General features: G+C 40.8%; 2 protein-coding genes across 2 annotated transcripts in view; both read right to left on the reverse strand.

The window, feature by feature from the left end:
- spred2b (sprouty related EVH1 domain containing 2b) overlaps positions 1 to 4,832 on the reverse strand; it is a 28,814-nt gene extending 23,982 nt beyond the window's left edge. The window contains exon 1 of the mRNA XM_056760642.1: positions 4,330 to 4,832. Coding sequence (XP_056616620.1) covers positions 4,330 to 4,355 — 26 coding nt within the window. The 5' untranslated portion in view covers positions 4,356 to 4,832. The remainder of the gene's footprint in view (positions 1 to 4,329) is intronic.
- Positions 4,833 to 6,753: 1,921 nt separating this feature from the next.
- actr2b (actin related protein 2b) lies at positions 6,754 to 26,727 on the reverse strand. Its single transcript, XM_056761363.1, has 9 exons — positions 26,579 to 26,727; positions 24,110 to 24,220; positions 15,186 to 15,401; positions 13,282 to 13,354; positions 12,992 to 13,128; positions 12,593 to 12,742; positions 11,413 to 11,558; positions 9,496 to 9,628; positions 6,754 to 8,416 (listed from the first exon to the last, which is right to left on the reverse strand). The coding sequence occupies exons 1-9, from the start codon at positions 26,624 to 26,626 to the stop codon at positions 8,246 to 8,248; spliced, it is 1,185 nt and encodes a 394-aa protein (XP_056617341.1). The 5' UTR covers positions 26,627 to 26,727; the 3' UTR covers positions 6,754 to 8,245.
- Between the last annotated feature and the right edge of the window lie 104 nt (positions 26,728 to 26,831).

Genomic DNA, 26,831 nt, shown 5'->3' on the forward strand with positions numbered 1-26,831 from the left:
TTCAACAAAGAATTGAAAACGTGTCGACATATTAGTCCTGTGTCAGCCACCGTAGTGCTTCAAAAGGGAAGGGTGGATTGAGCCATTGGTTGCAATTCGCAACCTCACCGCTAGATGCCGGTAAATTTCAAACAATGGACCTTTAAAGCTAAAGTGTCTCATTTTTAAAGTACTACTAGAAAGGCATCAGTTGGTTTCATGTTTTTCTGACAAACATACACCATTTTCCACAAAACATTTGATTTGATGATTTCAAGTGGTGTAATCTCATGCTCTTGTAGTTACACCATTTGACAACATTAATTTACTTTGTCATGCTAAAGAAAAGGATTAGATATTTGCAAGAGACCTTCTTACACACACCAATGAAGGTCTACAGGTGCTCTGATTTCCTAAATACAATGTGTAACATAGTTCTGTATAAAAGACTAGATGCACAGACAAAAAATCATTTAGCCTATAACCTACAAGCAACTCTCTTTGAATGTAGTCTAGTCCTATTCAGCCATAGAGCTCCTGTCAGTATCATGCTCCACATTCTCAATCCGAGAAGGGGAAAACCATCCCTTAAGGCCAGAAGGGACACAAAGAGCACTAAATAATCGAGACACGCAATACCCCTGCTATTGTCCATATCCAGGTCTCCCGTTCATATTAATTTCAGCTTTAGAAATGAGAAACGTAGATATGGATTCAAAACTGTGCTTAATCATTTGCCCGATTTATCCCCCGTATTGGCAGATTCGTCAGCTCTATCTATCTGAATGGCCGGTCACTGGACTGTGGAAGTGGTCTGAATACAAGGACCTAAGCAGTTGACTAGACGTGCAGTGGATGCATGTGAATTTCAGTACTCTCATTTGGAAATGTGCAAGACCTCATTTGGCTCTGCAACGCTTTTCAGGAGGGGCGTATTGAATGAAAAAGAACAACAGGTTCAATAAAGCGCAGATAATGGCTTCCTGTCTGGACTGTGACCGAGGAGCTATCTGTGTTCCCTTCTCAGCAGGACCACAGAGGGGTGAGAAGTTGACAACGCTTTCATTCTCCCAAGGACCGGCAGCTATGTTTGGACAAGCCGGTTTACAACTGCAGAGTGGCTTTAACAAATAAACCACCACGTTTTATTACTTGGCTTGACCAGAAAAAAACATTTAAGGAAACAATTAAATAAAAAATTAACAGCCGGGAAGGTTGGACAGAAGCATCTGGCCCATGCGTCTTTTCCACAGGATGTGAAACACATTTATATGAACAACAGGATGATTGATAATGGGAAATAAGAAAAGCAGGATTTGATCTACGAATGGAAATCTGAAAGCTAAATGGCAAAATGTATTTTTTATTTTTCATCTGATATTTCTGAGAATGGTTGTAATACAAGCGATGATTGTATATTTGCTTACATGGTTATTGTATCGAAGTACATTTAATAATATGTTACTGGATTGTTAATCAATCTAGAATCCTACAGAAACAAATCTCACTAAACTTGTGCTGTTATGTGAACAGAAATTCTTGCCAGCTCCAATATTCATGCATCGGTTACATAACACCAGTATGACTCTGTGTACTTCCAACACAGGAAGGAAGAAAAATAAAAGCAAAGCACAAAGCTTTTTATTGACACTTACTTGTTTATCCCAGCTTCAGGTTTTGAAACTCAACTATTTCTCCAAGAGTTACAGATTTCAAAGGTGCGTGTGAAATAAATGTCAAGGAATGAGACCAAATTTAAGAAAAACTACTGTTTGTGTTAACATCAGCTTAAACATAATTAAATTTCCTTTAATAGTAGACCTCTGGATGCAAAATAACGTGCTCATCAATTTTAAGTCTTTTATCACAATAATAAGTTTATCCCAACCATATTCTGTACTTCAAAAAAGAACAGAAAACCAATCAAAAGCTCATTCAAATACAAAACTTATTACTAATAAATAAACACAAGTAGTCAAATCGACGTCTGGTCATAGTGGTTTAATAGTCAATCCCTGGTTTATCTCACTTCAAGTAGCACAATCCCTCAGAATATAAGCAGATTTCTCTAAAGCTATTTTTCCCAGCCAAAGAAATATGGAAATCATAGCAGCCCTTAATACTGCTCCATATCCTCTTAGAAGGAATTAAATGGCCAACATGATCAATATTAAATCAAATTAATGGAAGGAGACGCACAAGACTTTAACTGCTGAGCTTGTCCCTGTATATTGAGGACTCATCATTTTAGGACATTAGGGTTAATAATTTCAGTAGATCTAGCAAGCACGTCGACCAAATGACACGCAGACGAAAAAATAAGCGAGGAAGGAATGACTAAAAGTATTATCTACAATCTGTCAATTGACATGACCTTTCTTAGGAACTCAAAAAAACACAACAACAGAAAAGTAGGCCTAGAGTAAACAAACACTAACAATATCTTGAATAGATAATAATGTAATTTATTATCACGGAAATAACTGCAGATAATGATAAGAAACAAAGAAATTGTATAATTTAGTGTGTGTACACAGGGTTTTTATGAGTCAGAGTGGAAATGCGGATCTAAAATCGATTCTTCCTGCACAGGACATTGGGGATTGGGAATGGCCAATGTGACCTTCTCATTTCACATTGTTGTCTTCAGCACTATTTACTGGCAGAGTCTAATGTGTTAGTTTGGTAACATGGTTACTAAGATCAATAGCATCGACATGACCGGACGGCTTGTGTTTGTGCGGACGTGTTTTGTTTGTTTCAAACATCTATTACATCATAAGTGGCAAGATCCTCCACCTGCTGCTAGTATTATAGTCCCTCCAATTATTCTTACATCAGTGAAATCTAAATTTGTAGTGTGAGACACTTTGTGTAGAATAATTTTGTGCTTCTGATGTCAGTGACGGCTAATACCTAGTCATAACAATGTTGTTGTTATTGTACCAACACTTCTTTAGTAACAATCGTATGCGTGGGTGGATAAAATAAAGCAAAATAACCTAACAGTACTTGCACATTTTTATAACTTTTTGGGTGTTATTAAAACATCTGTGAAACTATCCAACTGATGAAAAAATTGGAATGGTTTCCATTACAAACGCCCTTATAAACCATCAGCTGTTTACCATTAAAACCATTACAGATGTCCTTTATGTAATGTGTTTTCCAGTAGGATTTAATTGTGCACTATTGACAACACATTAACAATGGACACCAACATAGACCATTTAAAAAACAATACAATCGAATGCAATTCCGAGTATTAAATGTAATATCTGTTTTGGTTTCTATTGTTATTTTCAATAGAAAGGTTTTGCATAGTACAGGTTTTATATTGCACACATGTTCAGTGTTTTGTAATCGCACGAGAGACGGAGTCAACGCAGTCATCATGAATGAGCGACTGAAGGTTAAAGCTTTTATGAATGAGCGCAAACAACAACTCTGCCCTTCGCCCTTCCGCTTCACAAGAGCTGCCACACTCACTCTATTCATACACTATTGTTAACGTGTGCTGCCCATGCTTATGAAATTCCGTCACCGGAGGACATCAAAGATGTAACGACAAATAAGACGTGGCCTAATGCAGTCGACTCGAGACTGCGAAAAATCCAAATAAATAAAGGCCTCGAGACGAAATACGCGAAAATATGTTGCCCGACCATGAGTGAAAGCACATTAAAGCCCGCACACGTTCGCTTCAAACGCGACATAATATTTGTGAGTCACAAATGTTGCACTTTTACAGGCCTAACGTTCATTCACGTCGATTAAACTGACTAAACAGCCCGCTCAGCAAACGCCCATTGGAGATTTTTCTCGCGCATTAAACGCATTGTCATCGTGCCAACAGAGTCAAATGGTGTTTTTATGAATGAAGCGCTGTATGCAAATGAGAGCGATTCAAAAAACACCAAACAAACGGCGGATATTCCCGACAGCTTCAACAGACTTCTTTACTACATAAACAACATTTCGTCCCAAATAGCATTTTAAAGGACGAGAACGTGTTTCGTTGAACAGAACATAAGCACACACAAATGCCCCGGGGCGCAAAACAACATGTGACGTGTACACACGCAGAGAATGTTAAAGGAAAACACCAAATCCCTTTACAAAATATTTCCGATCCACCCCCAATCCATCTTCCCCCCTCCCTCCCGCAGTCTGTCCGTGGGCCCGACCCCCCCGTCCATTGACGATGCCACTCAACATTTCCACGTAAAACACTTGACGAAACTTTTCACGCGCCGTCTGCTGGCGCAATCAGATTGATTTAAGACACACAGTATTTAACGCGAGCACGACTGTGCATAAGAAAGCCGAGGAGACTTCCCAGGTACTTACTCGTTTGGGTGTGTTTCTTCAATCATTTTTCTCGATTCACCTACAAAAAAATCCCGCAGCGGGTGCACTCGTGTCGTGCTTCATTTTTATGCCACTCTCATCCAAATAATCCCTCACATTTCCTTCAGCTATAACGTTAGTGTGTTTTGTTGTTCTTTGTGGTGTTGAATTGTTTTGCTCTCTCTCTCTCTCTCTCTCTCTCTCTCTCTTCGTCTTCGTCTTGATGGGTTTTTCGTTTCTCTTCTTCACTGGATCTAACCAGTTGCTGATGTTGGAGGATCTTGGAATAAAAACATGCACATACAGATCTACAGAAGCCCGAATAATTTCCCACAGTTTGGACGTTTAAACGCGCTTTAATGTATTTCCGAAACAAATCCCTTAGTTGAAGTGTGCGTTGATGTTGCTGAGGGTGGCCCCGACGAGCCCCATCTCGGATCACTCCATGTTGGATTATTGTGCAGCAGCAGCGCGAGCCAGAGCGCGAGCGACTGCGGCGCGGGGGGAGGGAGAAAGAGAGGGCGGAAGCGATGACGTCACGTTGCGGGCAGGGGGGCTACCATGGCATGTATTCTTCAGACCACTCTTGAGGCACATTTTATTCCAGTTACCGTATACCATTTGTTACCATATACCATATATTCCAGTGTAATAAATTAATATTACAATGTAATTATATTGTAGTAATTGTATGTAAAAGCCTATGTAATATTTCAAGATATTTCATTTCATTTGACATTATAACTACCAGACACAATCAACATAATAATTTAATATAAAAAAGGAACATTGTGTAATTTTTGTTTATTCTTTCTTTTCTTTTTATATGGATATCGTGTTTTTATTTTTGCATTATTTATTGCATTGTTTTTGTATAACAATATAACTGTAACCTTTGTATTTAGATCATTTGATATATAGATCCTTGGTATGTGTGTTGCTGTGTGTCTTACATTCATGCCACCACACACCTGCGTCCATAAGAAATGTTACAAAGTTGTCCAAAGTAAAACAATTGGAATGATCTCTATGGAATCAACCAGAATGTATCAGCAGGAATAATACATCTTGCAAAGATGTTATCTTTTTTTTACAGTTTATGTGTTTTGCATGTTACGTGGCCAGTAATACTAAATTAAACAACAACAAAGGTGTTTGAAGTGCTACTTTAGTGCACCACTTCCTCCAAAGAGTGTATTCAGGGGTCAAAGGTGGAAAACAGAGTTTTTATCAGCGTATCTCCTGACTCGGAGGTAAAGCCGAGGATTAGACGTGCTTTGATCAAGGGAGCAGAGAATGCGTATGTTCACCAGTGACAGTCCAAATTCCTTATTGATTACTTTAAATCAGGGCTCCCTTAGAAGAATTCTTCATCAGTTTCTTTTCAGACACACACACACACACTATATGACTTTACGGCTAGCGACTTAACAATTGGTCCATGAGCACCAACCGGCAAATCTTATCAAAGTCTATCTCAGATGCCATAAAATAATCAGGAAGCTTATTCATGTTGCATTCATGGCCACTTTGCAAAAGTTAACTGCTCTGGTTATCTCTCCCTCTGGTACTTCTTTGACCATGTGACATTTTAAAGGTCCAGTGTGTCATTTTCTGGAGGATCTATTGACAGAAATGCAACATAATATACATAACTGTCTTCATATGTTAATAAAGTCCTTACAACCTTTTTATTACCTTAGAATGAGCTATTTCTATCTACATACACCGTGGGTTCTCTGACAGGGAATTCACCATGTTGTTTCTCCAGTAGCCCTTACAAACTGAACTATAGCGAGTCAGCAAAGAAGCGAAAACCTGACGACATCTTAATCCTATGTCAGCCACAGTAGTGCTTTGAAATAAGCTGTTGGTTGCAATGTAGAACCTCACCACTAGATGCCGCTAAAATTTCAGTTTTGCTCCTTTAACAATCCTCCTTGAACTAAATCCTAAATTAGCTGGATGGGAAAAATACTTGATTATCAGAAGTGTGAGGAAAAAAAACATTTACAGAAGGTTAAATTTACCTTATTTAAACAACAAAAAACAAGGCTAAACATAACTCTCTCATAACTATAATAATTTTTATTTATTGTTTTAAACCATTCTTTCAATGTTTTGTTATTGTTGAGAAGAGCATTAGGCAGTTATGCTATGAAACAAAATGAGATAAAATCCAGTTTAACTGTGCTTGGTCCTGGATGAAAATATATATTTTAATATTATTGGACACATATGCGGTGTCTTTATACACCAGAGCCAGCCAGAACAATCAAATATCAACGTTTTTGTAACGTAGTGTATGATTGTCCATAAACATAATTAAATAACCACATCAGATTCACTGTCTAACCTTGTTATTTTAAAACCCAAGAGTTTCCTGTATTTATTTAAATCAAATAGAAGAAACCGTCCAACTGATCAATAGAAAACAATATTCTTTTATTCTATGCCAGACACAGCACTGCAGAAGAAAAAAGATGAGAAGTAAAAAAAAATAAAAAAAATAACAACAACAATAAGACAGCTGAGAAAAGCGGATGAATTCCCTCTCCTTTATGTATACAGTATATACGATATATAAACAACATAAAAGCTCTGTTCTCAACTGCTGAAACAGTATGTTGAAGTCTTCTAAAATACAATAGCAATCTAGCAAAAGACTGGCCAGCTTGCTAAACACCCTGTCAAAATCCCACACACTCTCTATTAAACTCTTAAAAAAATTCCCTCTTGTTCTTCTGAATGAGCATTTGACAAAAACAGGCAGCTATGACAGAGATGGACAGAGACAGTGTTAAAGCTTCATAACCACACTGGAATTAAAATAATGTGGTTTATTTTGGTTGCTCGTTTTCAGTTGTGCTCAGACTGACAAACGAGCATTTGAAGACAATAAAGCGTTCAGGTCCTCACTCACCTGGCTGACACACAGTAAACAGTGTTGAACGGGCAGTTTGCACTAATGCAATAGTGATGATCATACCTGTCATAGCCATTAACCGCTTCAATACTCTTGTGTTACATGTGTGTTACTCGCTCTCATCACTAATGGCATCATTCCCCTAATGCAGTACCTTTAAAACAAATAGAACATGTTGTTTGTAAGTCTGAGCTTTTATTTTTTAAGAGTATATGCTGTACCTAATCTAATCTAATTTAACCTAACCAATAACTTTAGTATTCACTGGCAAGAAGAGGCTTATAGGATTAGGAGTTCTTGCATGATGAAGTTAAATTGTAGTTCATTTTTTTTTACTTTAATACCGATTGCGGTAAAAGGGTGGAATGTTGAGGGCAAGACAAACCAACAGACACCTCAAACGACAATCACAGAATACACAAAATTCAGTGATAACACTGATGTCTGTGTTGCTATTTTCCCACTTACATGATGTTGCTTTCTAGAGGATGACATCATTAACTAACCTAGTTATTACAAAACAAAAATATTTAATTAGAAAAGGAAACAATAAAGAAAAATGAGGTTTGTTAATTCTTTACTATACTTTAAAGCCGGTTTTTCTTTAGTGTGATTTTGTGATGAAAGAAGTCATACATTTCTTATTTTTAAAACTATGCTTTTAATAGTTTATCAAATATATTAAGACGCATGATGGGAACATGAAAATGTACTGCATAGTAATAATGACCCAATCCAAACAGACACAAGCAGTGACAAACACTGAAATGACATCACTGCTTTACTGGTACGTTCAGCAGGGGGCAGAGGACCAAACCAACAAATTGAAACTGATTATATATCCCCAGTACCCTTCCCAATCCAAACCCATCAATCCACATCAATGACATGAATCGGCGGCAGAAGAGGCTGAACAACAGAGAGATGAGCAACATGAAACAGATCGATCGGCACAAGCGGGGGTCAGCGAGGTGGCCTTACGGGAAGCGTTTATCTGACGGTGACGCCGAGCTTCTCCAGAACGCGCACGCCCTTTTCTTGATACTCTTCCCGCGTCAGCCAGAAGTTGTCCTTGTCTTTCATGATGTCTGCCAGCACCGCCCCACCCAGGAACACCATGTGCTTGCGCCGGGGAGGGTCCTCGATCCGGATCTTGAATTTCTATAGGGGTATTAAATAGACAGCGTGACCAGACTTTCATAGGAGGGTAACAGCGTGGACACTGACCCACATACCAGAAAACCCTTTGAATGGATCTCTTTAAGACATATAAAAAGCCGCACTGTCCGATCGTGAATTGAGAAGCGAACCCTAACTGGAGAATAATGAGGTGTACAGTTTATGCAAACTCTTCTGGAGCCGATCTGCATTCGGCCACTCTCAGACACCCAACAGACTTAAAGCAGGTGGCTGAAAGGCTCTCGTGGAGACTTTCGTGTAAAGTAAATGGCTTTTTAATTTGTTTTAAACTCAGTTTCGGGACAGGCAGACAGACACGCTGTTCGTCCGTATCGAGCATGCCATCTGTAATTGATCATCTATATAGATATAGTGGCCTGACATGCGGCCGGCTCAAAGGCTCCCCAAAATGCTTTTCCAGGCCAATGGCCAGAATCTAAATGAGATGGAGCCCAGCTGGGTTGTCTGTGTGTAATCCAGACTACTAACATTGCTCGACTGGCCTGTTTTTACACCGGAGTGCAGGAGGAGGTGATGCAACCCCACCTGTTGGTGCCATGGATGTACTACATTTCACACATTTGACTTTTAAAGTGGCCCTAACGAATGCAATTTTCCTTAAAGATAAATAGAACATTTCTTCCCAGTGCAAGAATGGGAAAACTGAGCTGCAAATAATAAATAAAAATTTCCGAAACTAGAAAGATGAACACAATTGAGCCCTGCATGTCTCACTGAAGGATCCAGTAATAGAAAGAGAGACTGAAGTTTATTTTTAACATTTCATCACCCTGATCATTTCATCACCAATCTTAACAGTCTGCCTGCCACGCTTCAGCGCAGATTGTTTTTGGCCCTGTTATGTGTTGCAGATTTATTTGGGGCCGATAAAAACTATATTGCCTTCAACAGCAGACATAGTGCGAGTTACTCATTTCTCATCCTAAGAAGGTGTAGACATTACAGTCAATGTATAAAAAGGCACAGCAGCAAAAACAACCCTAACTAAAATTATAAGTGGGATTTATAAATGTATGTCGCATGCAGACGGACAAACTTACAGAGAGCTTGTCGACATCACCCTTCAATACCCGCTCGAGATAAAGCTGTTTAAGTTCCCTCTCTAATCGAGAGGGCAGACCAGGATACATGGTGGATCCTCCTGACAAAACAATGTGTTTATAGAACTCAGCCCTGAGAGAGAGAGAGAACAAGAGGGGGCAAATGGACAAATAAAACTTATAGTGAGGTTCAATTATATTATAAGTATGACATTTCTAAAATAACAACACAAGAGGACTTATCTTCTTTGTTCTCTTTACATGTATGTTTTTTTCCCATCCAGACAATGAATACAGGGGTTAAAGCAAAAAATATCCTGAGCCTGAACTTTCTTTTTGCAGGGTTATTTGTCAAACAAAAAAGAACATTATGTATAGATCATTTCCCTTGAAACTAACTAGTAACATGCGTTTTTTGAGCGTCTCAGACAGACGTTTCTTAAACTTTGATGTGTTTGGATCACAGAATGACTCGAAAGAACTTACTTTTTGAGTCATATTAACCACATAGAATAGCAGGAGGCTGCTGTCACTAATGTATTGATATCTGTTTTCTTTCTCAACTTTTTATGCTCACTTCAGACAAAAACGACCATGTTTATGACTTAACTCTGTGAGATAGGTGCAATAAGCTGCGAAATAGTTTGAAAACGATTTAGACGCTTCCGAAATCGATCCTTGATATCTCAATCGCAGTTAGCGCGCGCGCGCATAAGACTTCATAAGTGGACGCGCATAAGTGGAAGTGAAGGTGTGATTAGATGATTTGCCGAAACAACACAAAGTTATCAATCTTTATGTCACAGGTTCCAATTTGTGTATGTCATATTTGTCATAATGGAATTAAAAGCTGATCCCCGCTCAGGCTTTATAAACTTACTCTCTATCCTGCCGACTGTTCGCTTGCTAACGTACTCTCCAATGTGACCACTCCACTCCGGCAACCAAGACACGCCCCATTTCAATTCTGATTGGCTAGTAATGCGTTTGGTTGAGAGTGATAGAAGTGTTTCTTTCATACCATTGATAGGCGAACTAATGAACTCGAACTGATATCAATAAGCTTTTTAAATGTAATATTTTTTCAAGAAAATATTTTTTGCTGATGTCAAACGCCTCAAGTCTGAGATCTAGCACGGTGCCGGAAAACTTTAAGCCATGTGAATAACTAAACTAAATACTTTTTTACAACTTTTTTACAACCAATACCAATTACAACCAATAATAACCAATTATTTGCAATAAAAGGGATAGTTCATCCAAAAATGAAAATTATGTCATTATTTACTCACGCTCATGTAATTTCATACCTGTATAAAACACAAAAAAAGATATTTGGAAGAATGTTAGAAATTCTGGGACATCATTGACTACCACAGTAGGAAGAATTAAATGGAAGTCAAAGGTGCCCGAGAACTCTTTGATTTAGTAAATTCTTCAAAATATCTCATTATGTGTACAACATTTTTCCTACTTTGGTAGTGGATGATGTTCCCGAAATGAAAATTGCTAATATTCATCAAAATATCTTTTTCTGTGTTCATTGGAAAAAATACATTTATACAGGTTTGAAACAACCTGAGGGGAAGTAAATGATGAAAGATCTCTCATTTTTGGATGAACCATCCCTTTAAATTAACCAACCAGTAATAACCAATTAAATTCCTTCCTATTCCTCACACAAAGCTAATCATATGAATAGAAAACACTTGGATTACTTTTATGATCCTTTCCAATGTTTGGAAAGCAGGCACTTTGACATATCGTTATTTTACAGAAGTCATACAGGTTTACAATGACATGAAGGTGTGCACGTTGTCATTTCTGAGGGAACCATTCCTTTATCTATAGTTTAGACAACTGCTGTAAGGCCGTGAAAAATGAAATGCATGTAGTGTACTGGAAATCGGAACTCACCTTGTATCAATATCTGCTGCATGAATGGTGTTGAAGAGAAGTTCTGCCACCCCGACCCCTTCCACATTAATGAGGTGGGGCTGAAACAGAGCTTCTGGAGCCTCGAAACGCTCGCCCCCAACCTTAATAATCCGACCGTCAGGAAGCTGTGTACACACGGAGAGTAAATTAATGTTACAAATCTAAAATGTTTTACTAAACGTTAAATTATATTGAATCTTTTCCATGTACTTTGATGCTAAATATTGCCGTTCATTAGTGTGTGTTATTTCATTCATTAATATTTTATCTACATCACTCATTCATTGATTCATCTGCATTCATGACACATCAGCAATGGCAACCGAACAGTGAGCATTCCAGCTATAAAACCTCCTGGGTAAATACTGCTCTATATAACCACACCTCGTGTCAACATTTGGCCAGTTGCTTATCACATGCATCACTTTTTTAAATCTGCCTTGATAATTGAATGTTCCTGTTCGACGGGCTCGACTGAGCAAAGTCTCAGGTTTGAAGAGTAACCCGCTGCCAAACCTAACAGTGATGACTAATGAGAAAATGGGAGCAGGCTGTGTGGGAGCATATAAAGAGCCCATTGAGCACTGTCCAGAGGAAATGCACAGCTTCCCACCTGGGGAAAGACTGCGGCCGCGCAGGAAATGATGTTACATGCTGGTTAAGCAACGGAGACACCACACTGCGTTCCTTGTTTCGTTTTAGTCTTTGTTTGTCATGACTGCTAACAGAAAAAGGAAAGTTCCATCGCCATACTTTTGAAATCCGCTAAAAGACAGGTCGCCTCACTGCTGCCCCCTTGAGGTCACCCTGTGCAATCGCGCATCAAGCGGCCAATCGAGACTGAGCTATCTGTGCCGTTTCACTCACAGGATGTCACCGTGTAGACTGAAGAACTTCCCTGCCGCTAAATCCCATCCAAAAAGAACGTTACCATGGAAACACAGAATACTCATGTGTCCCGGCGGGGAATCCGTGAAACCACACACTAAAAACTCCTGCCAAAAAAACTCCTGCATCACATACTGTGACATTTGAACTGTAACTCTCAGACATTTCAGCGAGATGGATACTACTGCCCTGCAGGCCATTAACACCGTTATAGAATTCAACTCCGCGTTAAAACGCTTCATGAAATGTCTCCGAGTCACATAAAACTGACCGTGTAAGACTCCACCAGTACGGTGGTCTCCAGAGCCAGCTTCTGCTCTTGCTCGATGTTGTATCCCACGTAGCAGAGATTCTCCTTCATCATGCGCACGGTCTCAAAATCTGCCGAGTGGTTGAACGCGTAACCTCGCAGAAGGAGCAACTGTGTGACGACAGGAATATTTATATTATTGTTATTGAGGTTGCATTATAATTACAAAATACTGTTATATTCTGCTTACTTATAAAGGATGTTAGACAGGATACACTATGCTATTCAATGCTGGCGTTTGTTCAAAGTACATACTTTTAAGCAAGTAAAATGCATTGTGTCTTGGAGTTTTGTAAAAATCAACCTTCAAATGTTCAACTTGGAGTCATGTCTGAATATTAATCCACGAAGGAGCTGTACCTTAATGAGATACCGTGTAATGTCTCGTCCTGCGATGTCCAATCTTCTCGTCAGATGGGGCAGAGAAAATCCCTCGTACACAGGGCAAATGTGGGTCACGCCATCGCCCGAATCCACCACCACCCCTGTCAGAAGACCTGGGTGTTGCCCAAAAGACAAACATTGATACAATGTCCCAGGTGTAGTGAGCTGATAGTGGTTCAGTGATTTGTATGAGTACACTAGATAGATGGTTTGTTAATCAGCAATGTTAAGAATAGGAACTTGTGTTCATGCCTGAAGTCACTCACCTTGAGCATACAGTGTTAGCACAGCCTGGATGGCGATGTAAACGCCTGCAAACTGGTACGTTTCAAACATGACCTAAAGGACCATGGGTTTTAAGACAAACACGGATTAACTTAATGACCTATAACATTTTCTTTTGAGTAACAGAGGCCTCTTTTCCAAATGTACTGATTTAAGCACTGCAAATAAATATTTAGAAGTTTGTTGAAATCCCTCAAATACTCTAACTACACAAATCAAGGTTTTATCTCTGGTTTTAAAACATGACTTAGCATCTGACAGTGAGTGATTTAAGGTTGTGTTCTCCTGCAGATTTAAGACGTGACTGTGTTGTACTAAAGCAGACAGACAGAGATCTGTGAGTCACTCTAATGATGGGCTTCTGCTATGTGCTGATGAAGTGACTGCACTGCTGCTGGTCTTCATAGACCTCCCATTAAGCCAGCACTTCTACCATCAAAGCGTTCAAACATCTACCACATGAATCTGCTAAACTGGCACTGTTCTAAAAAGCTGATTGAAAAGTCATGACAGTTTGAAAGGCATGTTCATTCTTATGGGAATCTCACAAGTGACTCACAAATGAATCTAACAAGTCAATACTGTTTTGAATGTTGGCTCAAATATTTGTATCGAATATTTGTAATTCAGAAATCGCTGATCCCGCCATTAAGAATCAATTGTAGCTTGACGCGTATCACTGTCACTGCTGGTGTGGACATACATTCTAAATAACATGGAAAAAATACCTTTTTTAATGTATGGTGATGGACATCAAAGTGTCACACAGGTAGTTCAAAAATCAGAAAATCTTTTTTTTATTTGCATATTACTGTGCATATTATGTTCAAATGTCTTGTAAAGAAAACAATTTTGTGATGATAATAAAAATATATAATAAATATAAATATTAATCATATACTTTATATAATATTATATTATAATTTAAAAGTTTATTTGCAAAAACAAATCTGTAAAAAAATTAAGTATTTTTATTATTTTATCATGTTTTTATTGTGTTTGTTAGCAGTATTTATTATTTAAATGATTAACTTTTATTGTTATTATTACTTAATCAAAACAACACACAATATGCACAATAAACAAATATGTGTGAATTTTAAATATAATATTCACATTCATTATATACACTCACCTAAAGGATTATTAGGAACACCATACTAATACTGTGTTTGACCCCCTTTCGCCTTCAGAACTGCCTTAATTCTACGTGGCATTGATTCAACAAGGTGCTGAAAGAATTCTTTAGAAATGTTGGCCCATATTGATAGGATAGCATCTTGAAGTTGATGGAGATTTGTGGGATGCACGAAGCTCCCGTTCCACCACATCCTAAAGATGCTCTATTGGGTTGAGATCTGGTGACTGTGGGGGCCATTTTAGTACAGTGAACTCATTGTCATGTTCAAGAAACCAATTTGAAATGATTCGAGCTTTGTGACATGGTACATTATCCTGCTGGAAGTAGCCATCATAGGATGGGTACATGGTGGTCATAAAGGGATGGACATGGTCAGAAACAATGCTCAGGTAGGCCGTGGCATTTAAACGATGCCCTATTGGCACTAAGGGGCCTAAAGTCTGCCAAGAAAACATCCCCCACACCATTACACCACCACCATAATTGCATTAATGAGAAATTAAACAGGTGTTCCTAATAATCCTTTAGGTGAGTGTATATATCATGAGAAATATTCAAATATTTAAATTGCTAAGTATTTATCAAGTATTTTTTATTCATACTGATTTAAACTTATACTGATTTTTTAAAATAATTTTTCCTTCTATAGTTTTAACTCTAATCAAGTAAAAACCCTGTTGTGTTACATATGTTTATTTGCTTGTAGGCTGAAATGGGATCTGACTGCAGGCAAACTACACACACCTCTATGATCTTCTCACGGTTTTTGGTTGGGTTCATTGGAGGTTCTGTGAGAAGGATCTTGCAGTTGCGCGAGTCGATGTTGAGCTTCTCTGGTCCAAAGGTGTAATCCCACAGGTGCTTCATGTCATCCCAGTTCCTGACAATACCGTTCTCCATGGGATAGTTCACCTCCAGCATCGAGCGCAGCTCACTTGCTTCATCTCCCACCATCAAATCCTGGGGAATCAGGAAAAAAATTAGAAAAGCCATCGTGGATCCCAACTAAAGAACCAAATCCAAACATATTTTTTCATCATTCATTGTTTATCTAGCATGTACAGCACTAGTGTGGCAGCTCAGCATTTCCACAACAAATGCATAGCTACGAGTATCTTACAACCCAGATCAGCCACGGTTTTCTAAGTCAAAGCTTTTACTGGAGTTATGTGGCAGGGAAGCCTCTGGTACAGCTCATAAAGATGGCAAGCACGGTACGCAGAGATGAAATGGTCAAACGGACAGATGCTTCTCTCTTATAAGTGAGTTCAGCATGCACAGAATCTCCATGCACCAAACATTGTCAGTCATTTTCATTCACACTTTTCTGGCACACCCTTTAACCCATAAAATCCCTCACACACATTCACTTAGTCACAAAGTTCAAAGCACAGGACTTAACACACACAATCTCATTCTGTCCCAGTATTCTTATAAAATACGCATCCTGCATACTAGTGGTGCATGTTCCTGCATAGCTTAACATTCAGATGTCAGGGTGTTGCTATGTGGTTGCTAAGGTATTCTTAGTAGTCGCTAAGGCACTTCTAGCTGTTAACAAGGGTATTGGAGTAGCTGCCTAGTGCCATCTATCCCAAGCAAAGCTAAAAACCCTGCTAGATATAACTCTTGTTCTACGTTAGTCTATGACACATCACTCATTTTCTCCTATTTACCGTCAGCCCGGCAAAAATCACAAGTCTGACCGCTTAAAATAATATTATAGCTCATCTCAAGAAGTCACACAATTTGAGGTATCATTCACAACCGTAATACAAACAGTGTGGGACACGTTTTCCACCAAGGTTTAATACTTTAAATAACTCCTAAGCTTAAGTATGAACAATACTTTCCATTGCAAACACCACAAATAACACTGGATGTTAAAGGGCTATAGTTCACACAAAAATGAAATTTCATTATTTACTTATCCTCATGCCATTCCACATCTGTTTGATTTTCATTCTTCTGCAGAACACAACAGAAGATATTTTGAAGAATGTTGATAACCAAACAACACTGGCTTCAAACGACTTTCTTTGTATGAACCACTGAGAAATTTCTCAAAAGATCTTCTTTTGTGTTCCACAGAGTCATGTACATGTTTTAAACTACATGGGTTGAATAAATGAAAACATCTTTTTTATTTTGGGGTGAACTATCTCTTTAATGTATGTATTATGGTGACGCCATGTGTTTTTAAGGGAGCCGTGCTGTCCTTAAAATTAATCTGTCTTGGATAATTTCCTGTGTACAGCACGCTTTCATCAAAATTAACCTGAAAAGGGAAAGCGGGAGTGTTTACAGAACATTTCAAACGCAATTCGGCACGTAACCACATTTAGACAAACAATATCTGATGAACAGCATCCTTTATGACACATCACAATCTATTCGAGCCTTTCTATTGGTTCTTTCTTTGTTCCCCAAACATTATTTTTAGGTTTCAGTGTCTATTTAACAGCGAGAGAAACAGAATGAGTGGCAAGACATAACGTGCAAAGACATTAACATTTCCATACATCTTGAGGTCAACTTCTGCTAAATGTATTTCAGACGGGAGGGGCAGTAACTTCAGCTATAATGTCTAGTGCGGCTTTGAATGGTTGCCATTTTCTGTGAAAGACATTTCAAGACAAAATGCAGTGTACGATTTTCAATCTGCACTACACTGTGGTGAATATTTGAGAGAGAAATACATTTTAAGCCGGACAAAAAAAACTAAATGTTAGAGAAACGGATTCATTCAACACTGCAACTTAGAAAAACATACATACAAACAGATCAGGGTAGTGCTGGGCAATATTGATAACATTTACAATATATAAGTAATTATTTGAATGTCAAAATTAAGCCACAGAATTAATTTGGGGATTGTTTTACTGCAATTTCAATGTGAAAATTACATCTATTAGTTATCCTTAAGAGTAACTGTGTGTTCATACCAAACGCGACGTTCGCGGGAATCGCACCGCAGGGTATCGCTGTTTGCATTGACTTAACATGTAAATCACTCACACTTAACGATTCATTTGCGTTTATTATGAACGCAGCATTAATCACAAAAGTTTTATTGTCGCCTATGAGGGTGTTATAAGATAGATAATGTCTTTAAATCAGAAATGTTACGTGATTATGAAACATATGTATTATACATAAAGGCAAGGAATATAGCTGCTTATTACTTTACTTTAGTATAGACGGTTTCATCTTAACAACATAAACAAACGTTACTGCACCGTGCGCACTTTTGTGACCCCAACTGCACTTCCGGTACACATTCACAAACAATAGAGTGCCTGTAGATTATTCGTGATAACAAGCAAAATAAACAGACAAGAACCAACACTTGTCTCTCCAATACTTTTTATTAAAACTTCGATATCAAACTCGACCGCTAGATGTCAATATACCATACAGTTTCTTTAAATGCGACCGAACTACAGGACCCACTCCACAAATTGTTTATTTAATAAAATGAACATACAACAAATTTCAACAAATTGTTTATTTAATACAATCGTTACACAATAAAATAATGTTATATAAATGTTATGGTTCTGGTATCCTTCTTTGTCTCCCTCTACTGGTTTCACTCTTCTCAGCTGTTTCTAGTTTGCTATCAGCATTTGTTAATTTTCTCACACCTGTTCTCCTTTCCCTCTGATTGTGTTTGCTACTTCTAGCTTCCCATTTTCCTGCTTCGTTGCCGGATTATTTCCAAGAGTCATCTATGCAGAGGCTTTCGTCGGTCTATGTTCCTGTCTAGTCGGAGTTCTGTCTGGATCCGGTCTGTACTATTTTTTACCCTGTGTTTGCTGATCATCGGGTTGTTTTTGTACTCTGTCCAGTTTACCTGCTGATGTCTGCCAGCCTGAGTTATCCACCTGCCAGCCGTGTGTTGTCTCTCCCCGGAGAGACTGAGGCTTCACGTCGCCAGACCTTTTCCGTTTGCTGAGTTTTTGTTTTTTTGTCATGTGGATATTTTTATAAGCCTTATTGTGTTGACGGCTGTTGCTGGAATTTATCTCCGAAGAGGATTTCTGTTTTTTTGGACTGTTGCTTACCTTTTTTTAAAGTCTTCTTTCTGGCATTTTGCTTTTGGGTCCTTTCTCACAGTCTTAACAGAATAATCCGGCCAGTATGGACACAGCAAATGAGAACCCTCTTCAGACGGCTGTCGAACTCCAGGGGGCGATTCTCGGAAGGCATAATGACGAACTAGCCGCTGCCAGACACGCCGTAGAGACCCTGGCCGCCCAGAAGTCAGATCTTTCCATTCAAGTGTTTCAGCTTCATCAAGATCGACCTACTCATTCTAGAACACCAGAGACTCCTGAGCCCAGAATAAACAACCCGCCTTGTTACGCTGGTGAGCCAACAGAGTGTCGTTACTTTTTGACTCAATGCGAGGTGGTTTTCTCTCTCCAGCCAGCCACTTACTCAAGGGATCGAGCCCGGATCGCTTACTTCATTTCGCTCCTTACCGGACGGGCACGTGAGTGGGGTTCTGCTACCTGGGAGGCTGGGGCTGAGTGCATTGATCAGTTTGATCTGTTTAAGGAGGAGATGATACGCGTATTTGATCGCTCTGCTCACGGGGACGAAGCATCCCGCATCCTTTCCACCCTCCGTCAGGGAAGACGGTCCGCCGCGGACTTCTCTGTTGAGTTTCGCACCCTAGCCGCCACATGCGGTTGGAACGTGCCTGCTCTGGTCGCTCGCTTTCTGGAGGGACTGAACGCTGACATTAAGGATGAGGTTATAGCCCGTGAGGTACCCAAGCTTCTTGACCCTCTTGTTGACTTAGCCATTCGCATAGAGAAGCGTTTTGATCTCCGCCGCCGGTCCAGAGGCATGGAGACCGCCCAACTTCACGCTCTTTCCGACGCATCAGCGCCAACCTCCGCCAGCTCTGAGTTTGAGCCCATGCAGCTGGGGGGTCTTCGCATCTCAGCTAAGGAACGTGGACGCAGAATCGTCAACCGTTTATGCATGTATTGCGGCTCGGCCGGCCACTTCGTTCCTACATGCCCGTTAAAAGCCAACGCTCGCCAGTAGAGGGGTTACTGGCGAGCGCAACTTCTCTGATCTCTCCCCCCAAATCCTGCACTACCATCCCTATGGTTTCTCGGTCTCGTGTCACGCCTTGGTTGACTCGGGGTCGGAGGGGAATTTCATCGATAAGGCATGGGCCCTGGAGCAAGGTATTCCTTTGACGGAACGTGAGGAGGCCACACCCCTTTTCGCCCTGGATGGTAGCGCCCTTCCTCGGGTACTCTGTGAATCCGTCCCTTTATCTCTCACTGTTTCTGGTAACCACCACGAGATTCTTTCTTTTTTGATTTTTCACTCTCCTTTCTTCCCTGTAGTTTTAGGGCACCCTTGGCTAGTAAGAGATAATCCTCACATTAATTGGGCTAAGGGCACTATTCTTTCTTGGAATTTGTCCTGTCATGTCGAGTGTTTAACGTCCGCAGCCCCTCCTGTCTCTTCTGTCTCTTTTTTACAGGAGGAACCGGGTGATTTGACTGGGGTTCCGGAGGAGTATCTCGATCTGCGGGCAGTGTTCAGTCGTTCCCGGGCCACTTCTCTTCCCCCCCACCGTCCCTACGATTGTGGTATAGAGCTCTTTCCCGGCACAACCCCCCCCGTGGCAGGCTATACTCTTTGTCCTCTCCTGAGCGAGAAGCGCTAGAGAGGTATCTTTCCGACTCCCTTGAGGCCGGCACGATTGTTCCTTCCTCCTCTCCCGCCGGTGCGGGTTTCTTCTTTGTGAAGAAGGATGGTTCTTTGCGTCCCTGTATTGATTATCGGGGGCTAAATGACATAACCGTTAAGAATCGCTATCCGTTGCCGCTTATGTCATCAGCCTTTGAGCTCTTGCAGGGAGCAAAGGTCTTCACAAAGTTGGATCTTCGCAATGCTTACCATTTGGTTCGCATTAGGGAGGGAGACGAATGGAAGACGGCATTTAATACTCCTTTAGGACACTTTGAATATCGTGTCCTTCCGTTCGGCCTTGTCAATGCTCCCGCAGTTTTTCAAGCTTTGATTAACGACGTTCTTAGAGATATGCTTAATATTTTTGTTTTTGTGTATCTTGATGACATTTAGATTTTTTTCTCCCTCTCTCCAAGTTCACGTACTACACGTACGCCGGGTCCTCCAGCGCCTTCTGGAGAACCGACTCTTTGTTAAGGCTGAGAAGTGTACTTTTCACGCGCCCTCAGTTACTTTTCTCGGGTCTGTTATCTCGGCTAAGGGGATTAGCATGGACTCTACTAAGGTTCAGGTGGTCACTGATTGGCCAGTCCCTGACACTCGCGTTGCGCTTCAGCGTTTCCTTGGCTTTGCTAATTTTTATCGACGTTTCATACGTAACTTTAGCCAAGTGGTTGCGCCGTTGACAGCTCTCACTTCGGTCAAGTCCTGTTTTAGATGGTCTGAGGCCGCCCAGAGGGCCTTTGATCTTCTTAAGACTCGCTATTCTACCGCTCCTATTCTTATGACCCCCGACGTCTCTAAACAGTTCATAGTCGAGGTCGACGCATTAGAGGTGGGCGTTGGTGCCATTCTTTCTCAACGCTCCTCCTCTGATGAGAGGGTTCACCCCTGCGCTTACTTCTCTCACCGCCTATCACCCGCGGAGCGTAATTACGATGTGGGTAATCGTGAACTGCTCGCCATTCGTTTAGCTTTGGGAGAATGGCGACAGTGGTTGGAGGGGGCGGCCATTCCGTTCATTGTCTGGACTGACCACAGGAACTTAGAGTACATCCGTTCCGCTAAGAGACTAAATGCGCGCCAAGCCCGATGGGCTTTGTTTTTTGCTCGTTTCGATTTCTCTATTTCGTACCGCCCTGGTTCCAAGAATGTGAAGCCGGATGCTCTTTCCGATTCCTCTGAGCTCCCCTCGACCCAGGAGGTCATTATTCCTCAGGGTCGCGTGGTTGGCGCTGCCATCTGGGGAACCGAGAGACTGGTTAAGCATGCTCTTTCTCATTCCACCTCTCCGTGTAACGTTCCAAAGGATCGCCTTTTCGTTCCCGTTTCTGCACGTTTAGCGGTCCTTCAGTGGGGTCACACGTCCAAATTGACTACCCATCCTGGCGTTAGGGGTACCCTTGCTAGTATTCGCCAACGTTTTTGGTGGCCCACACTTGAACGGGAGACGCGTCGCTTTGTTGCCTCTTGTGCCGTTTGTGCTCAGAATAAGCCTAGTAACTCTCCGTCTGCGGGTCTCCTCAGACCTCTCCCCGTCACGTCCTTGGTCACACATCGCCCTTGATTTTATCACTGATCTTCCTCCGTCGGCGGGTAATACTGTGATACTTACTGTCGTCGATCGTTTTTCTAAGGCAGCTCACTTCGTTCCACTTGCTAAACTCCCCTCTGCCAAGGAGACTGCTCAGATTATGGTCAGTCAGGTTTTCAAGCTTCACGGTCTTCCCTCGGACGTGGTTTCTGATAGGGGTCCCCAATTCACGTTCCAGTTTTGGAGGGAATATTGCCGTTTGATCGTTGCTTCTGTCAGTCTTTCGTCGGGCTTTCACCCACAAACTAATGGTCAGGCGGAACGAGCCAATCAGGTTGTCTGTCGTATCTTACGTAGCCTAGCTTTTCGTAACCCCGCGTCCTGGGCTGAGCAGCTTCCCTGGGCAGAATATGCCCATAATTCCCTGCCCACGTCCGCCACCGGTCTTTTGCCGTTTCATTGCTGCCTGGGGTATCAACCCCCCCTGTTTTCTTCTCAGGACACTGTATCTAACGTGCCGTCCGTCCAGGCTTTTATGCAACGTTGTAAACGTACTTGGAGAAGGGTGAGGTCAGCCCTCTGTCAGACTAAGGCCCGTACCCAAAGAACCGCTAACAAGCGACGTGTCAAGAGCCCTAGGTACATTTGTGGTCAGAGAGTGTGGCTTTCCACCCTCAACTTGCCACTCCAGTCTGTTTCCCGCAAATTGGCTCCCCGGTTTATTGGTCCGTTTCGGATTGTTAAGATTATCAACCCAGTTACTGTCAGACTCAGACTATCTCCCAACCTACGTCGTATCCACCCGGTCTTTCACGTGTCGTGCATCAAGCCTGTCGTACGCGCTCCTCTTCGCCCCACCCTGCCTTCCGTTCGTGTCGAGGGAGTCCCGGTTTACAGGGTTCGTAAACTCCTTGATGTGCGCCGCCGGGGTCGTGGTCACCAATTCTTAGTGGACTGGGAGGGGTATGGCCCGGAGGAGAGAAGCTGGGTTCCCTCCCGGGATATCCTGGACCGCTCGCTCATTGATGATTTCCTCCGTGCCCGCCAAGCTCCTCCTTTGGGAGCGCCAGGAGGCGCTCGTTGAAGGAGGGGGTACTGTTATGGTTCTGGTATCCTTCTTTGTCTCCCTCTACTGGTTTCACTCTTCTCAGCTGTTTCTAGTTTGCTATCAGCATTTGTTAATTTTCTCACACCTGGTCTCCTTTCCCTCTGATTGTGTTTGCTACTTCTAGCTTCCCATTTTCCTGCTTCGTTGCCGGATTATTTCCAAGAGTCATCCATGCAGAGGCTTTCTCGTCGGTCTATGTTCCTGTCTAGTCGGAGTTCTGTCTGGATCCGGTCTGTACTATTTTTTACCCTGTGTTTGCTGATCATCGGGTTGTTTTTGTACTCTGTCCAGTTTACCTGCTGATGTCTGCCAGCCTGAGTTATCCACCTGCCAGCCGTGTGTTGTCTCTCCCCGGAGAGACTGAGGCTTCACGTCGCCAGACCTTTTCCGTTTGCTGAGTTTTTGTTTTTTGTCATGTGGATATTTTTATAAGCCTTATTGTGTTGACGGCTGTTGCTGGAATTTATCTCCGAAGAGGATTTCTGTTTTTTTGGACTGTTGCTTACCTTTATTAAAGTCTTCTTTCTGGCATTTCGCTTTTGGGTCCTTTCTCACAGTCTTAACAATAAATAAATATTAACATAAATTAAATTAAATATAAAAAGTTATATTATTAGACACTAGCCAACAAAGTCCGGAAGTTAACTTGGGGTCAAGTGCGCGTCCGATGAAACTGTCTCTATGGTGTAATATGTTGCAATGTAATATATACATAAACATTAAATATCATTTTTCTACTACTAATTTAGTGAAATAAAAAACGGATTATTTAAAATTTACTAATTTCAGTACACATTACACTTGACTCTTACTGGCTACAAAAGCCATTTGGTAGAAACAAACGTCCTCTGAAAAAAAAAAAAATCACACACACAAGCTTTTCAACCATTCAAACATATATATGTTCTATATGTCTATAGAAATATGAGATTTCTGGTTTTATTGCCCAGCCCTCATCAGAAACCACAAGACACGCAAAAAAAGTCCCTTAAAAGGCAACTGTATGGACACATTTGTTGAGAAACTGCATGGTGCAACAGTCTCCCCAGCAGGCGACAAGTGTTAAACAGACTACACGCCGGAATGCACTTACCATCTTTTTGTTATTCTACTTCACCACGAGAAGAACAAAGGAAAGAGTTTAAGTATGAAAAAGAAGGTCAAAAGGCGTAAGAGAAGGGGGTTTTCCTTAAAAACAATAAAAACAACTAAATGCATAAGATTCATACTGAAGAGATCATATATAATTTGTAATATTGTCATTCATAAAATACAAAGCTAAGTGAAAAATCTAAACCTCACCTTAATCTCAATGTTGCCCACTTTGGCCGTGGATCGGATGATGGGTCTGCCCACCAATGCTGGGAAGATGTGTTCGGGGAAGTTGGATCCTGCATAGCCACATTTGACAAACTAAAGAAATGAGAGAGAGAAGGCCAAAGCCAGTTAATAAAAAGAACAAAAATACATATATAATTGAGGAAATATTGTTTAAAAACACAAATCGTTACGATGGTAGGGAGGCATTGACACAAATGTTGAGAAAGTTATAAATAGGTCCAAAACCACCATCTATTATGTGAAAGTTTTGACCAGAAATTAACTTTCAAAGGGATAATTTACCCAAAAATAAAAACTTTGTCATCAGTTCCCTAAAGTTGTTTCAACCGTGTATAGATTAATTTCTTTGTTATGTTCAACACAAAGGGAGATATTTAGCAGAATGTCAGTGTAGTGGAGAAGGCGGGGCGAGACCGTGGTTCGAGTCCGCTGAGTAATTGTTAATGAGCGCCAGCTGTGCGCGCACCGGTCTCGAATCGGGAGCATATAAGAGAACGAGCGACCTGACCGTCGAAGAGAGAGGACCGGGCCCGAAACTGTTTATATTTGTAATTATGTTGTATTCTCCAGCCGTCGACCGTGAGGGGCGGCCGGCTGTCTTTTTACTTTTGATTATGTTGGATTAAAGGTTTGACGGTTCCCGTCTCCTTCCTTCCTTTTACTGAACCTCTCTACATTCGAATACAACATAAATACAAACATAAACATGTTCGGGCCCGGTCCTCTCTCTTCGACGGTGCGTGCACAGCTGGCGCTCATTAACAATCTCTAAGCACGGTCTCGCCCCCCGTACTCCTCTACAGTCAGTAACCAAACAGATCTCATCCCCTATTTACTGCTATAGTAGAGAAAATATATGCTATGGGACTCAATGCGGATGAGATCTGTTTGGTTACTGACATTCTTCCAAATATCTTCCTTTGTGTTTAGCAAAATATAGAAATTTATACAGGTTTGGAACAATCTGAGGGTGAGTGAATGATGACAGAATTTTCATTTTGGGTGAACTGTTCCTTTAAGTCGTAACATTGTTATCATATGTGTAGTATTAACACAACATCAATAATCATGGTTAATAATGTCATGGTTATTGTCCATACCAGTACATTGTGACACCTACATTTAGAAACACATTTGAGCCAAAATGAAACAATAGTTACTAATCTACTACCAAAGTCCTTTTGAATCAAGAACCAAGATAAAGAAGTGTTCCTTATTTTATGTGTATGTGTTTTGTATTATAATTACTTTAGATTCTTCTGATTAACCTAAATATATTCCTCTGTTCAGAAATAAATTAACAATTGAACTGCCTAACTTCAATCAAGCTCAGTAGACTTGCTGTGTCAAAAAAAACTGTTAAAGTAACTATGATCCTGCATTACAACCGCTGACCACTGCACCTTATGCTTCTCTAGAGACACTTCTTGCAGTTTCAGATAAACCACAGTGAACTGCCCCCATCTAATTTTGTCTGGTGTAAAACCATTGTTTCTCACATCAACTTTTTTCCAAAAATGGACTTAAGACCTTCAGACTCATTTATTGGTCATCTAACTTGAGCTGGCTGTGGTTTTAGTTTGTGACTTCCTCATTCCATCACTTCCTAAATATCCACCTGCCATCTCACAGATATAATTCACAATCAGTCAAACACATCTCTTTTTATCTTGCTTTACCACGATGCATCAACGAGAGTTCGAACCTGTTTACGTCACCCTTTAACCCAAGGTGAAGTCTCTGGGTGAAGTCAAAAGGCAAGGCCACGCCCCTAAACTCCAGGGCAACTAATATTATGCAGTTACATTAAATGTAATGACTAAATCTCCGTCGAGTTACAAGAACAACTCTAAATGCGAGGGAGTATCAACCATTACAATGTATAAAACCTTATAAGCTTTACAAAATATAGCATTCACGAATAGACCAGGAAAAAGACATATAACAATTTTTATAATGACACAATGCGTCTGCTAATTTGTGCCAAAAATGTAATGTAAAATAATGAGTGCTAAAATCTAGTTGTATGAATAAGCGTATCGTTTTTTTTAATAGACTGAATCCGTGTATCGCAGTTATATTTGTATCATCATCACAACAATAATACAGACATGTATCACGTAATTATACAGTGTTAAATATGAACTGTGCAGCCAGACGTTAAAGCTGACGACCACTGAATGGACAACAACGTTATCTAAACGGAATAAATACAGAGAAAACGAAGCATTTCACGATAGAATAACACGTAGAGGAGAATATGTGAGGTCAGAGTGAATGCATTCAATGCAGCTGTCAGACATTCCTCAGAGCTGTGCTAAGCTTTCATGACTTCCTGTTTGAGGTTTGTCTGTTTCACTCGCATTAAACTTTACACAACAGCCAGGCGAGTTAATAAACAAATGCAAGTTGATACATTTTCGCACGTACCCCTGTTCCGTTATCACACACAACCACTTTCCTTCCCTGGCTGTCCATTTCTCAAAGCCCAGGAGCCGTCAGAGGCAGCCGAACTTTTCAATAAAGTGCTTCACCCACACAGCAGCAGCAGCGGATTTCACTTCCGGTTACTGACACCGGCGCGAGCGTCTAACCAAAGCTGGCCAAAGCACTGCGCGCGCAGCATTTTAATGAAAACATCGAACGAAAAAAATATACTATCGTGAAATCATATTATTAATTT

The sequence above is a fragment of the Triplophysa dalaica genome, chromosome 11 (genome assembly GCF_015846415.1).
Source record: "Triplophysa dalaica isolate WHDGS20190420 chromosome 11, ASM1584641v1, whole genome shotgun sequence".
Taxonomy (NCBI): Eukaryota; Metazoa; Chordata; class Actinopteri; order Cypriniformes; family Nemacheilidae; genus Triplophysa; species Triplophysa dalaica.